The sequence below is a fragment of the Bos indicus x Bos taurus genome, chromosome 15 (assembly GCF_003369695.1).
Source record: "Bos indicus x Bos taurus breed Angus x Brahman F1 hybrid chromosome 15, Bos_hybrid_MaternalHap_v2.0, whole genome shotgun sequence".
Classification (NCBI taxonomy): Eukaryota; Metazoa; Chordata; class Mammalia; order Artiodactyla; family Bovidae; genus Bos; species Bos indicus x Bos taurus.
The window spans coordinates 26,173,557-26,186,931 of NC_040090.1; the positions used below are offsets into that span (position 1 = coordinate 26,173,557).

Below are 13,375 nucleotides of genomic sequence, written 5' to 3' on the forward strand. Positions count from 1 at the left end.
TTCTTGGGTTTGATGTCATAATTTAGGTATTACAAGAAAAGCTTAGCTCACCAGGTTGGTGAGGGCTGGAAATTTGGGTCACAGAATTCAGTAATAAAAGTAAACAAAGAGATCTTTAAAAATATGATCCCAATATGCTATGCTTGGGAAAATAGCATTCCCAAGCATGCTAAAGACAGTTATATGCAGTCATGAAAAACAAGACCCTATAGGCAACAGAGCAGAAACATGTTTCATTTGAGACAAGTTTTATTTGAAATGCAAACTTTATTGAAACAAAGCTTTATTCAAAAGAAGCCTTATTTGAAGAGAGAATTTGGTTTAGTGCAAGGTGATTTGAAGGCACTCTGGAGACTTCACAGATGGGCAAAAGAGAGTTCAGGATGGGGAACACAGGTATACCTGTGGCGGATTCATTTCGATATTTGGCAAAACTAATACAATATTGTAAAGTTTAAAAATAAAATAAAAATTAAAAAAAAAGACAAGTTACTGTTAAAATCTTAAGAACATGATGTAAAGGATTACTACTGTTTAATTCTAGCCTGAATTTCTAGAATTTCTTTCTTTCTCTTAACTTGGTGGATTGCTTACAATGCATACTGTAATATGGCCTTGTGCTTATTCAATAATAAAACTGTTTCCCTCTTTTCTAAAAAAAAAAAGAAATTAGATCATACATGCATCTGAACAGAAGAGATGCTTTATTTGAAAAAGAGGGAACATGGCTACATCTAAAAAGTTGGCATTGTATATGATTAGAAAGAAAAGAGAACTCTTGTGAGAAAGATGACATGTTCAGTGTTAAAGAGATTAATACATAACTGATATGGCTCATGGTCTGTGAAGACAAATAACCTTGTCATATCTTATAAAATACACTCATTGGACTCTTACTGAGGTTAACAACAGGAGAGTCAGTTTCTATTCTGGAGACTCTGCCTTAAGATACGTAGCCTTGACATGACCACATCCCAGTCAGCATAAGCCCCTTCTAGATGGCGGGTTATCTCAGTTCCGGCTTCATAGCTTCGTCGGCCATGAAGTAAGCGCCAGTTATCAAAGGTAATCACATCACCTAGACAAAGGATTTTTTACAGTATGAATATAATCTTACGTGTAAATGGTTTGCTGAACTAGAAAATGTGAAATGCAAAAATAGCACTGCCATGTGGTTCACATCAAGAAACAATGTTTACTTCTTTACATAAAATTACATATTCGCTTTTTCATGCAAATCAGACCACTAGATGCTGATTGCTTTAAGCCTTTTGACATCTGAATTACATAGGCTGTCAGGCCCCTGTAGACACTTTTCTAATTCTTAAACTATTATCTCCATAAACTAAAACTTCTGAATTGTTCTTCCTGATTGTTACTTACCTCCTGCTCCGAAGTATTTTCTTTAAATTGAAATATAGTTGATTTACAATGTTATGTTAATTTCTGCTATACAGCAAAGTGATTCAGTTATACATATACATACATCTGTTTTTATATTTTTTCTATTATGGTTTATCACAGGATATAGAAAAATTCCCTGTGCTATAGGGTAGGACCTTTTTGTTTATATATTCTATATGTAACAGTTTGCATCTGCTAACCCCCAGATCCCACCCCATCTGCCCCCGACCTTGGCAACCACAGTTGTTCTCTGTGTCTAAGAGTCTCTCTGTTTCATACACAGGTTCATTTGCGCCATATTTTGGATTCTGCATACAAGTGATATCATATGACCTTTGTCTTTCTCCTTCTGACTTAAGAAATGCTTATTTCTAGTTTAACAGCCTCAGATAATTATAGATAGTGACATTCTTGGTTTGTCTTTTATGTTCTTAGTATTTATGTATGTTATTTCTAAGCCTCATTAAAATCTTGAAGGAAGAGTATTATCTCATCTTTTCATACATAGAAAACTGAAGCTCTGAGAAGTTGAAGTACGTGTCAGAAGGTTTCTGCCATTAAATGGGGAAGCTTGAATTCAAACTCCTGTTTTTTGGGTATTTTTCTCCCATTTCATTTCCATTTTACATGTTATTGTTCTTAAAAATCAATGTGGTGTTGACTGCATAGCAGTGAATTTATGAAGATTCTAGTAGATCCAAAGATCCAAAGATCAATTAAAAAAAAAAAGGCACAAGAGAAAAGTATCTTCTACTTGGCCCAGTCAACAGCAGGGAGAAATTAGGCCTTTTATTTTAGATATCAAAAGCCTTGAATTTCATGTCACTGTATTAAGTAGAGATGGTCCACAGAACCCACAATGCTTTCTGCTTCTTTATCCAAGTGGCTGGAATATTTCAGTACGACTTTGTTTCAGGTAGCAATATGCCTGCCAGATCAGATAAGTGCAGTGAGTAAATATGACTCATGAACTTTAGAGTGAGAGTCATGGGGATGATTTTATCTGTTTACCAAGTTAGAACAACTAAGTATAAGCTTCAGTTTGTATTGATTGGCTATCAGAATAGAAAATGTGTTGTCAGTCTTCATATCAGATATGAGATTTTATTTGGCCTGTAGCTTGTCTTTCAATATTTATTCTTTAGGTTAGAGGTTATTAAATTTTGATGTGTTTAAGGATTACCTAGGAGCTTATTTAAGAATAAGTATTTTAAAGTCAATTTAGAGCCAGGGTAGGAGCCAGAAGTCTGCTATTTAAGCAAACTGGCTATACACCAAGACTCTGTTGTAAATTGTTCCACGTGCCTCGTCTGAGAAAAACTGCTCTAGATACTGTGCTCAGTGCTTAAGATTGAAGAAAACCCATTCTTTCAGTTGTTTGAGGAGGCGTGTTCACTGACCTGGATTCATCTTGAAAGTAAACTTGAAATCTTTACAGTTCATGAGGTCAACAAACTCCTTCAGAGCAGCATAGAAAGGCTGAACTCTCTCGACAGGTACATCAAATATCGTGTCTCTAGTTGCATTATTGAAGTTGATACGAACCACTTGATCTTTATCGTCTAATCTGTTTTTCAAAGAGAAGAAGTTAAAATATAGAAGTCATGAAGTATCTATTTACATTTGTAAGGGTCATTTCATCTTGGATGATGTTTCTGAAATACAGTATTAAAGAATCCAAACACATGTACAGAAAATATTAAGGTTATCTGTGATACAAAGTATTTATTGGTTTTTCATTTATTCATTTGGCAAGCTTTTTTGGAAATCTTACCACCAAAGTGCCAGAATGATTCAAATTACTTCACAATAAATGTTTCTGAGAAATTTAAGTTAAAATGTTTATTTGTTAGGAAAATTAATTCATTCTTCATTCTTTGAAAAAGAGTTGCTTTTACATATTAAAATATGCCTATGTTATAATTCATAGATCAATCAACTTACGTGTTTTATCTATTGGGGTTTTAAGTATGATTTTATTGGAGCATTATTGGGAAGAAAGACTTTTTTTTTTAAAAGCTTGAAATAATCTGTTTTAATTCAATCCCTAATTTATAGATGGGGAAACCAAGGCACAGAGAAAGTAGAGTCTAGCTGAAAGTACATTCTTTGGATCTTTCCATCTATATTAGCTATCTTAGTTTACAGGCTTCAAGAAGACTGATACTGTATTTCACTTAATGTTGCATTCCCAGCACTTACATAGAGCCTGGGCATAATAGGCAGTTAATAAATATTTGTTGCATATATAACTTTGTATATTTTTTAGTACCTTTGGACAGTACCAAGGTCTTTTGAGTACCTTGAGAGATTCTAATATTGTGATCTCTATAGTATTTTTTAGAATGTAAATCAGGATCATGACAATATAACATAATACTGTTTTTAATGTAAGAAATAACAGTTCTAAATTTAAGTTTGTTGGTTATAATTAGCAAGGTATGAGCATTGTTTAGACATTGTTTAGCATTGTTTAGCTTATTAGGAAGACGGACTTTTAGCCAGTTCTAAAATAGCAACCAACTTTATCTTTTCTTTAGGTAGAAAGAGGACAGATAGAGAAAAACTTAAGGTGGGCAAGGATGGTGATGAAGTGCCAAGAATTACTCCTGGGTCAGCTTAGGAGGTGGTAATGTGAGCCAATAGCTGACTGATGGGTCAAATGGAACAGACTCTGGTACATGTTCCAGGGCTTGGTGACACTGATTTGGGGTCTAGATTAAACTTGGCTGGTTCCTCACACAGAGAGAACCAGTGGTATATAAAGTATGGGTACCTGGTCCCCACACTTTGTATTTCAGATTAACAGTCAATCCTGTGAGCCAATGGCAAGTATAATGATAAAAGCTCTGTCTAGTCAAAGCTATGTAGTCTTTTTCCAGTAGTCATGTATGGATGTGAGAGTTGGACCATAAAGAAAGCTGAGTGCCAAAAAATTGATGCTTTTGAACTGTGGTGTTGGAGAAGACTCTTGAGAGTCCCTTGGACAGCAAGGAGATCAAACCAGTCAACCCTAAAGGAAGTCAGTCCTGAATATTCATTGGGAGGACTGATGTTGAAGCTGAAGCTCCAGTACTTTGGTCACCTGATGCGAAGAACTGTCTCATTTGAAAAGACTCTGATGCTGGGAAAGATTGAAGGCAGGAGGAGAAGGGGTCGACAGAGGATGAGATGGTTGGGTGGTACCACTGACTCAATGGACACAAGTCTGAGCAAGTTGCAGGAGTTGGTGATGGACAGGGAAGCCTGGTGTGCTGCAGTCCATCAGGTCTCAAAGAATCGGACACAACTGAGCAACTGAACCGAACTGAATGATAAACTCTTAGAAATAGTCATTAACAGCAACTCTTTGCTAATTGAGTAGTGACTGAAAACTACCTGTTGAACTCATATAAGGAAAGAAAGTGTAACAAAGAAACAGGTGTTCAAAAAAGGCTCTTAGAACTTGAATTTATATATATTGATAAAAATACAAATATGACTGAATAGGCAGTGAAGTGCTCGCCCCTGCTGCCCCATCTTTTCCACAAAGAGAAAGGATGCGCTATAGCCTGCAGTTTGTAGTTTCATGAACAAAGAATGAAGAAAGGGGTCAGTCAGCAGAAGAGACTGTGGATCTTCAGGTTTGAGTGATACAAAGCATAAAGCTTGAGACCTTTTGATTGATGTATTCATATTGCTGGTTTCAGACTCCTTTCACAGTTTCTGAGGATGTTTTGCCTTTTCACTTTATCTTTAAAATTCTAGCCTAACTCCTCCTGACACACATCCCTTTCTATCCCTTTGCATTATTTTCTGTGCATATAATAATAACGGACTTCCCTGGTGGCTCAGATGGCAAAGAATCTGCCTGCAATACGGGAGACCCGAGTTGGGAAGATCCCCTGGAGGAGGGCATGGCAACCCATTCCAGTATCCTTGCCTGGAGAATCCCCATGGACAGAGGAGCCCGGCAGGCTACAGTCCTTGAGGTCGCAAAGAATCGGACATGACTGAGCAACTAAGCACACGTAACAATGACAGCCTTTGTGTCATCCTTCGTGTCACTGACAAGGATGTTACATCTTTGAAACTTCCCTTGGGACTCTTCCATCCCAGCCACTCTGCTGATTTGTTTCTTTTTCCGCTAACACAGTGTACCATGGGATACTCAATGAAATCAGAACTGTGTATTTCATGGTACATTGTATTAAGCTTTCATTTCTGAGTTCATCTTTTGCTCACATGCTCAGTTGTGTCCGACTCTTTGCGACCCCATGGATTATAGCCTGCCAGGCTCCTCTGTCCTTGGGATTCTTCCACCAAAAGTACTGGAGTGGGTCACCATGTCCTCCTTCAGGGGATCTTGGCGACACAGGGATCGAACTCACATCTCCTGTGTTGCCTGCATTGGCAGGTGGATTCTTTACTAGTAACGCCACCTGAGTAAGCCCCTAAGAGTTCATACATGTGGGCGAAAACAATCAATTCCTCTCTCTCTCTCTGTGTAGTACAGTCTCTGTTTCTTTTAACCTAGTGTTTACTTTCTATATGAGAAAATAAGTCACAAATTTGTTCTTTACATTCTAAGAAATGACCTGAGGAGAAATAGAAAGTAAATTTAGTTGTGAGATGCAGAGAAGATGTTATTCTGAGGATGGAAGAATGTTAGAGGAGATGTGTGCTTGGCTTCATGAGGATCAACTTAAAATGCAAAATTGGACCTTAGTAAGCAGGATATGCTGTAAGTAAAAAGAGGATGAAAAGAAAGTCTTGATGCAGGATTATATGCTGTTCAGTTCACTTCAGTCACTCATTCATGTCCAACTCTTTGTTACCCCATGGACTGCAGCACACCAGGCTTCCCTGTCCATCACCAACTCTCAGAGCCTACCCAACTCATGGCCACTGCATCGGTGATGCCATCCAACCATCTCATCCTCTGTCATTCCCTTATCCTCCCGCCTTCAATCTTTCCCAGCATCAGGGCTTTTCCAATGAGTGGGTTCTTTGCATCAAGTGGCAAAATATTGGAGTTTCAGCTTCAGCATCAGTCCTTCCAATGAATATTCAGGACTGATTTCCTTTAGGAAGGACTGGTTGGATCTGCTTGCAGTCCAAGGGAATCTCAAGAGCCTTCTGCAACACCACAGTTCAAAAGCATTGATTCTTTGGTGCTCAGCTTTCTTTATAGTCCAATTGTCACATCCATACATGACTACTGGAAAAACCAGAGCTTTGACTAGATGGACCTTGCTGGTAAAGTAATGTCTCTGCCTTTTAACATGCTGTCTAGGTTGGTCATAGCTTTTCTTCCAAGGAGCAAAAGTCTTTTAATTTCATGGTTGCAGTCACCATCTACAGTGATTTTGGAGCCCCCAAAATAGTCTCTCACTGTTTCCATTGTTTCCCCACCTATTTGCCATGAAGTGATAAGACTGGATGCCATGATCTTCATTTTCTGAATGTTGGGTTTTAAGCCAATATTTTCACTCTCCTTTTTCACTTTCATCAAGAGGCCCTTTAGTTCTTCTTTGTTTTTTGCCATAAGGGTGTTGTCATCTGCGTATCTGAGGTTATTGATATTTCTCCTGGCAATCTTGATTCCAGTTTGTGCTTCCTTCAGCCCAGCATTTCTCATGATGTACTCTGCATATAAATTAAATAAGCAGGGTGACAATATATAGCCTTGATGTACTCCTTTCTTGATTGGAACCAGTCTGCTGTTCCATGTCCAGTTCTAACCGTTGCTTCCTGACCTGCATACAGGTTTCTCAAGAGGCAGGTCAGGTGGTCTGGTATTCCCATCTCTTTCAGAATTTTCCACGGTTGGTTGTGATCCACACAGTCAAAGGCTTTGGCATAGTCAATAAAGCAAAAGTAGATGTGTTTCTGGAACTCTTGCTTTTTTGATGGTCCAGTGGATGTTGGCCATTTGATCTCTGGTTCTTCTGCCTTTTCTAAATCCAGCTTGAACATCTGGAAGCTTACGGTTGACATACTGTTGAAGCCTGGCTTGGAGAATTTTGAGCATTACTTTGATGAGTGCAATTGTGTGGTAGTTTGAACATTCTTTGGCATTACCTTTCTTTGGGACTGGGATGAAAACTGACCTTTTCCATTCCTGTGGCCACTGCTGAGTTTTCCAAATTTGCTGGCATATTGAGTGCAGCACTTTCACAGCATCATCTTTTAGGATTTGATATAGCTGAAATTCCATCATCTCCACTAGCTTTGTTCATAGTGATACTTCCTAAGGCCCACTTGCATTTTGTTCCAGGATGTCTGGCTCTAGGTGAATGATCACACCTTTGTGATTATCTGGATGATGAAGATCTTTTTTGTATAGTTCTCTGTATTCTTGCAGAGAAGGCAATGGCACCCCACTCCAGTACTCTTCCCTGGAAACTCCCATGAATGGAGGAGCCTGGTAGGCTGTGGTCCATGGGGTCGCTAAGAGTAGGACATGACTTCCCTTTCACTTTTCACCCTCACGCACTGGAGAAGGAAATGGCAACCCACTCCAGTGTTCTTGCCTGGAGAATCCCAGGGACGGAGGAGCCTGGTAGGCTGTAGTCCATGGGGTCGCACAGAGTCTGACATGACTGAAGTGACTTAGTAGTGTATTCTTGCCACCTCTTCTTAATATCTTCTGCTTCTGTTAGGTCCATACCATTTCTGCCCTTTATTGTGCCCTTCTTTGTATGAAATGTTCCCTTGGTATCTCTAATTTTCTTGAAGAGATCTCTAGTCTTTCCCATTCTATTGTTTTCCTCTATTTCTTTGCATTGATCACTGAGGAAGGCTTTCTTATCTCTCCTTGCTATTCTTTGGAACTCTGCATTCAAATGGGTATATCTTTCCTTTTCTCCTTTGCCTTTAGCTTCTCTTATCTCAGCTATTTGTAAGGCCTCCTCAGACAACTATTTTGCCTTTTTGCATTTCTTTTTCTTGGGAATCGTCTTGATCCTTGCCCCCTGTACAATGTCTCGAATCTCCATCCATTCCATAGTTCTTCAGGCACTCTGTCTATCAGATCTAATCCCTTGAATCTATTTGTCACTTCCACTGTATAATCGTAAGGGATTTGATTTAGGTCATACCTGAATGGTCTAGTGGTTTTCCCTACTTTCTTCAGTTTAAGTGTGAATTTAACAATAAGGAGTTCATGATCTGAGCCACAGTCAGCTCCCGGTCTTGTTTTTGCTGACTGTATAGAGCTTCTCCATCTTTAAAAGAATATAATCAATCTGATTTCGGTATTGACCATCTGGTGATGTCCATGTGTAGAGTCTTCTCTTGTATTGTTGGAAGAAGGTGTTTGCTATGACTAGTGCGTTCTCTTGGCAAAACTCTGTTAGCCTTTGACCTACTTCGTTTGTACTCCAAGGCCAAATTTGCCTGTTAGTCCAGGTAGCTCTTGACTTTCTACTTTTGCATTCCAGTCCCCTTTAATGAAGAGGACATCATTTTATATGCTAAGAAAGGGTGAAAACCCCAAAGATGGGGAATAACCAGCTAAATACTAGCTATGCATGCAGGACAAGCATTTAAACATAAATCAGCAACATCTTGAGTGCAAACTAGCAAATGTAAAACCTTATCAGTGATGTCCATAAAAGAGCCCAGTGAAGACTGGGGAATCATCTCCTATAATTCAAGTGTGATGCTGTAGATTCTCTTCATTAGTTAAAATATTATTTCTCATTGAGAGAGATACTATGGTCTTGCCTACTACATCACATTTTATGCAAGAAAATTTTATATCTTAAGAGCATCTTGCAAATTCATTATGATCCTGTCTTGCTTTGGTCATTAGAAACTCAGAGCTGAAATTAAAATCTATCACCAGTAAATAGATTGGATTATGAAAATGATACCTAGCTAAAATTTATTCTGCTCTTTCTGAGTCAGGCATTGTGACAGGGCTGTCTGTATATTTTCTCTATAATTCCCACTGCAATTGTTATGTGGTAGGTATTAACACTGGCTTCCTAGGTAGCTTAGGTGGAAAAGAATCTACCTGCAGTGCTTGAGACCCTGGTTCGATTCCTGGGTCAGGAATTTTCCCTGGAGAAGGATAGACTACCCACTCCAGTATTATTTGGCTTCCCTGGTGGCTCAGGTGGTAAAGAATCCACCTGCAATGTGGGAGACCTGGGTTCAATCCCTGCATTGGGAAGATCCCCTGGAGGAGGGCATGGCAACCCACTCCAGTATTCTTGCCTGGAGAATCCCCATGGACAGAGGAGCCTGGCAGGCTACAGTTCATTGGGTCTCAAAGAGTCAGACAGCACTGAGTGACTAAGCACAGCACAGCACAAGAATTCATATCACTCCTTCTTTTTCTTTTTACTGACAATTATTCCTTTTTGTGGCTTAGCAAGCATAAGTCATTTGACCAGCAGCACACAGATAACAAGAGAAGGACTTGTGTTGATGTGGCTGGATTTGTAACCACTAGGTTGCACTGCCATAGCTTAATTGACCAATATTATTATTTTTTTAATTACCATTATTGTTTTTGTCCTGGTTTCTTTCTTTATTTTTTATTGTACTGCATGACACTTAACTTTCTCAGCAGCCTCCAAGATCTTTTTGTATTAAATAGGAAATAAGCATCTCAAAAGAGTGAAAAGATTTAACCACTAGGAAAATTAACCCGAACAATCAGGGTACTGAAACCCTTGATTAACTGAAAACTCTGTTTCATCTCCTGTTGTTAAAAACAAATTTTAAGTGAATTAATGTTAAAACTTGATACTTTCTAGGGATATCTCTGAGACCTTGATAATGACCATATTCTGGAATTTCATTACAAAAAAAATAACAAGCCAAATTATGATTCAGATGATGGCTATTTGGTTAACCTCACTCAATAGCCAAGGTTTTTTTTTTTTGCCTCTATTCACTAGCCTTGCAGAATCTGTAATCATATTGTGTCACAACAAAATGATAATTTGTAATGGTCTTTTAAATATTTAAAACGATCATGTTAAACCTAGGAATCTTGAGAGTTATTCCTTCCTTTTCCATTCTCGATGACTGACCTCTTGGATAATGTTACTTTGGACCAGGATTTATTTTTTTAAGTCTGTCTTCCTCTCAGACCTTTCATCCAATATTTCAGGGAAATATGCTGATTAAATACGCAAAAATATATCCCAAAGAGGACTCTTCTCCACACTGCTGCTGTCCCCACCAGGACCACTTATGTTCGAGGTATCCTCGGCTCTGACCTGAAGTGCCATATGAGCTCCTTAGCTGGACTTCTTATTCCTGCCCTTGTTCTCCTGCACTATATTGAGCACAGCAGCCAGGGTAATCCACTAAAAATGTAAATAACTTTATATGAATATAGATGTCTCTCTTTTGGTCAAAATCTTTCACTAAGAGTGAAAGCCAGTATTCTTATGATGGTTAACGCAGCTTTATATGAACTGACAACCATCTGGCCTCCTTTCTTAACACTCTACCCCACAGAGTGGCTTCTTGTGGTTCCTTGACCACACCAAGCATCTTCTTAGGGTCATCCTAGGATCTTTGCTCTAGCTGTTTCTGGAAACTGCTTATCTTCTGGGCAAACTCCCTTACTCTTAAGTTTTGCTCAAATATCACCTACTCAGTAAAGCTTGTCCTTGAAACACTATTTCAGTTCAGTTCAGTTCAGTCACTCAGTCATGTCCAACTCTTTGTGACCTCATGGACCACAGCACGCCAGGCTTCCCTGTCCATCACCAACTCCCTGAGTTTACCCAAACTCATGTCCACTGAGTCGGTGATGCCATCCAACTGTCTCATCCTCTGTCGTCCCTTTCTCCTCCTGCCCTCAATCTTTGCCAGCATCAGGGTCTTTTCAAATGAGTCAGCTCTTCACAGCAGGTGGCCAAAGTATTGGAGTTCAACTGAAACACTATTTAATGATACAAATTTCATCCTCCCTAAGTCTTTGGCTCTACAGACTCCCCTAAGCTGCCTGACTTGTCCTTGTTTCTTAAGCACTTAAAATATCTTAACATTCATTTCAATTTCCTCATTTATTTTAAAAATTTCTAATTCTCCCCTCCCCCATTAGTAAGGAAGCTTCATGAGAACAGGAAACTGTTTTGTTTACCAATGTATCCCATGCATCAACAAGAGTGAATGGCCTCAATAAATATTTGTTGAATGAATAAATGACAATCACGTGTGTATTTAAGAAAGCTGAGTTAGTATATTGGGGATTTGATTATTTATTAAATGAGTTTATTTCATATTATTTGGTTAATTTCTCCTAAAAGAAGAATACAAAATCAACTGTAAAATTGAAACACCTCAAAATTCATTAAGGTCAGATTAAATCAAATATGTCCTAGAAAAACATTGTAGGATAATTCTCAAATAAAAGGATATATGCGTGGCCTTTGTAGATACTGTCTTATGAAATAATGCTAAACAAAAAAAGAACACAACAAGTTCTGTGTAGGGAACATGTGATTTTTTGGCATCAATCTGGGGAGATGTTATTGTTTCTTTCTCTGCCCTGTGGTTCAGTTGAGGCTGACCTTTCTTTGGAGATGAACGTGTGATCCAGGACAGCCAATCAGAATTCTCTGACTTCCTAGCCATGGTGACTCTTCCAGGATAGATTTAAACATTCTGGGCAGCGAGTCTCTACCTTTGCTGTAGCTATTGGAAAATAAGTATTTTCTGTGTGCTGTCATTACCAGCTCTAAGGACAATGAAAACTTGGAGTTTCTACTGATTGTTTTTAAAAATGAAGCCGACACTTCATTTTTGGATGTGTTGGCTAAGAGGTGAAGGAAAAAATAAAAGGTCAATATCAGACGATACTTTTCAACTGCTAGACTATCCAGTTTGAGTTATAGTTTTTCACTTCTGAAAGGGTCCTGATTAATACAATCACACTGATTATAATTATGCAGAATTTATAGTTTAAAAATGAAGAATACATGAAGTCTTAGTTACTTATATTGACTAAGAACAGAGATTTCATAGAGTTTCATATATTTTTTTTTTTTTTTTTAGCGGTGACAGGGTTCTTTCTTTTCGCCTTCATTCGAGAACTGGGCTAAACAGTTAATATAAAGTAAAGCTGAGAAGTGTATTGGATTTTTCTGTTTAAGCTTTAGGTTAATGAAGCTTTTGCTGTCAACTGTTTTACTGAGATGAGAAACTTAGAAACAGTACTTACTCTATTATTTTGTGTTTGGATTGTACAGAGAAATCACAGTAATCCACTCCAATGTCTGTAAAGTCCACGAAGGTGGAGGACAGAATCTGGAATGCTCGAGGATTTTTTTCCTTGAGCTTTTGGCATACGTTGAATCCATCTACAATTTCTGACTCACCCCCAGTGACGGTTTGCTTTATGCAGTGCAGAAGCTGAACCTAGAAATAGAAACAGAGAACCATGTTTTAAAATGGTGTGCACCTACATTTTTGACAGCTTTAAAGAATGATTCATAAAAGTAATATACTTTTATATCTATCACTTGTGTCAACAGAGAAAGAGGTTAGGGAAAAAAGTTGCTTGAAATCAAGTTTACTGTTCAAATAGTGTTACAGTTTAAGACAAGGATGCAATCAAATAATGTTTGCAAACAAAAGGCACAGATCATAAGAGCAGTAGGGAGTGAGCACTTACTGTTGGCTTTACAGAAGAAGTGGAATTTAATTTGGGTGAAGTTGAAGAGATAAGATTTTGGATACGTAGACTAGAACAGTGAGAGCAAATCACTTGGCAGTGTTGATGGGTGTGCAAAAACACACACTTCACTGGGTCTCAAAATATCTGGCTTCAGTAGAGGGTTACAACTGGAAATAGTAATCCACTTGGAAAGGTAATTTGGGATCTAATCAGGGGAAGTCTTGAATGTCAGATCAAAGATTGGACTTTCTTGTGCACAGAGAGGAATTGTTAAAGGATTTTGAATATGGAAATAGTGTAGTCAAGACTGAGTTGAAAATTATTAGTCCAGTGGTGTTAACA

The 13,375-nt window shown here is 38.3% G+C and overlaps 1 protein-coding gene across 2 annotated transcripts in view; it reads right to left on the reverse strand.

Moving 5' to 3' along the window:
- Positions 1–231: 231 nt before the first annotated feature.
- The window catches only part of BBOX1 (gamma-butyrobetaine hydroxylase 1), a 76,516-nt gene continuing 63,372 nt past the window's right edge, over positions 232–13,375 (reverse strand). For both annotated transcript variants that reach the window (XM_027562795.1, XM_027562796.1), the window contains exons 6-8: positions 12,578–12,774; positions 2,805–2,971; positions 232–1,078 (exon numbers count right to left, since the gene is read on the reverse strand). In XM_027562795.1, the coding sequence (XP_027418596.1) occupies positions 918–1,078; positions 2,805–2,971; positions 12,578–12,774 (525 nt within the window). In that variant the 3' untranslated portion in view covers positions 232–917. The remainder of the gene's footprint in view (positions 1,079–2,804; positions 2,972–12,577; positions 12,775–13,375) is intronic.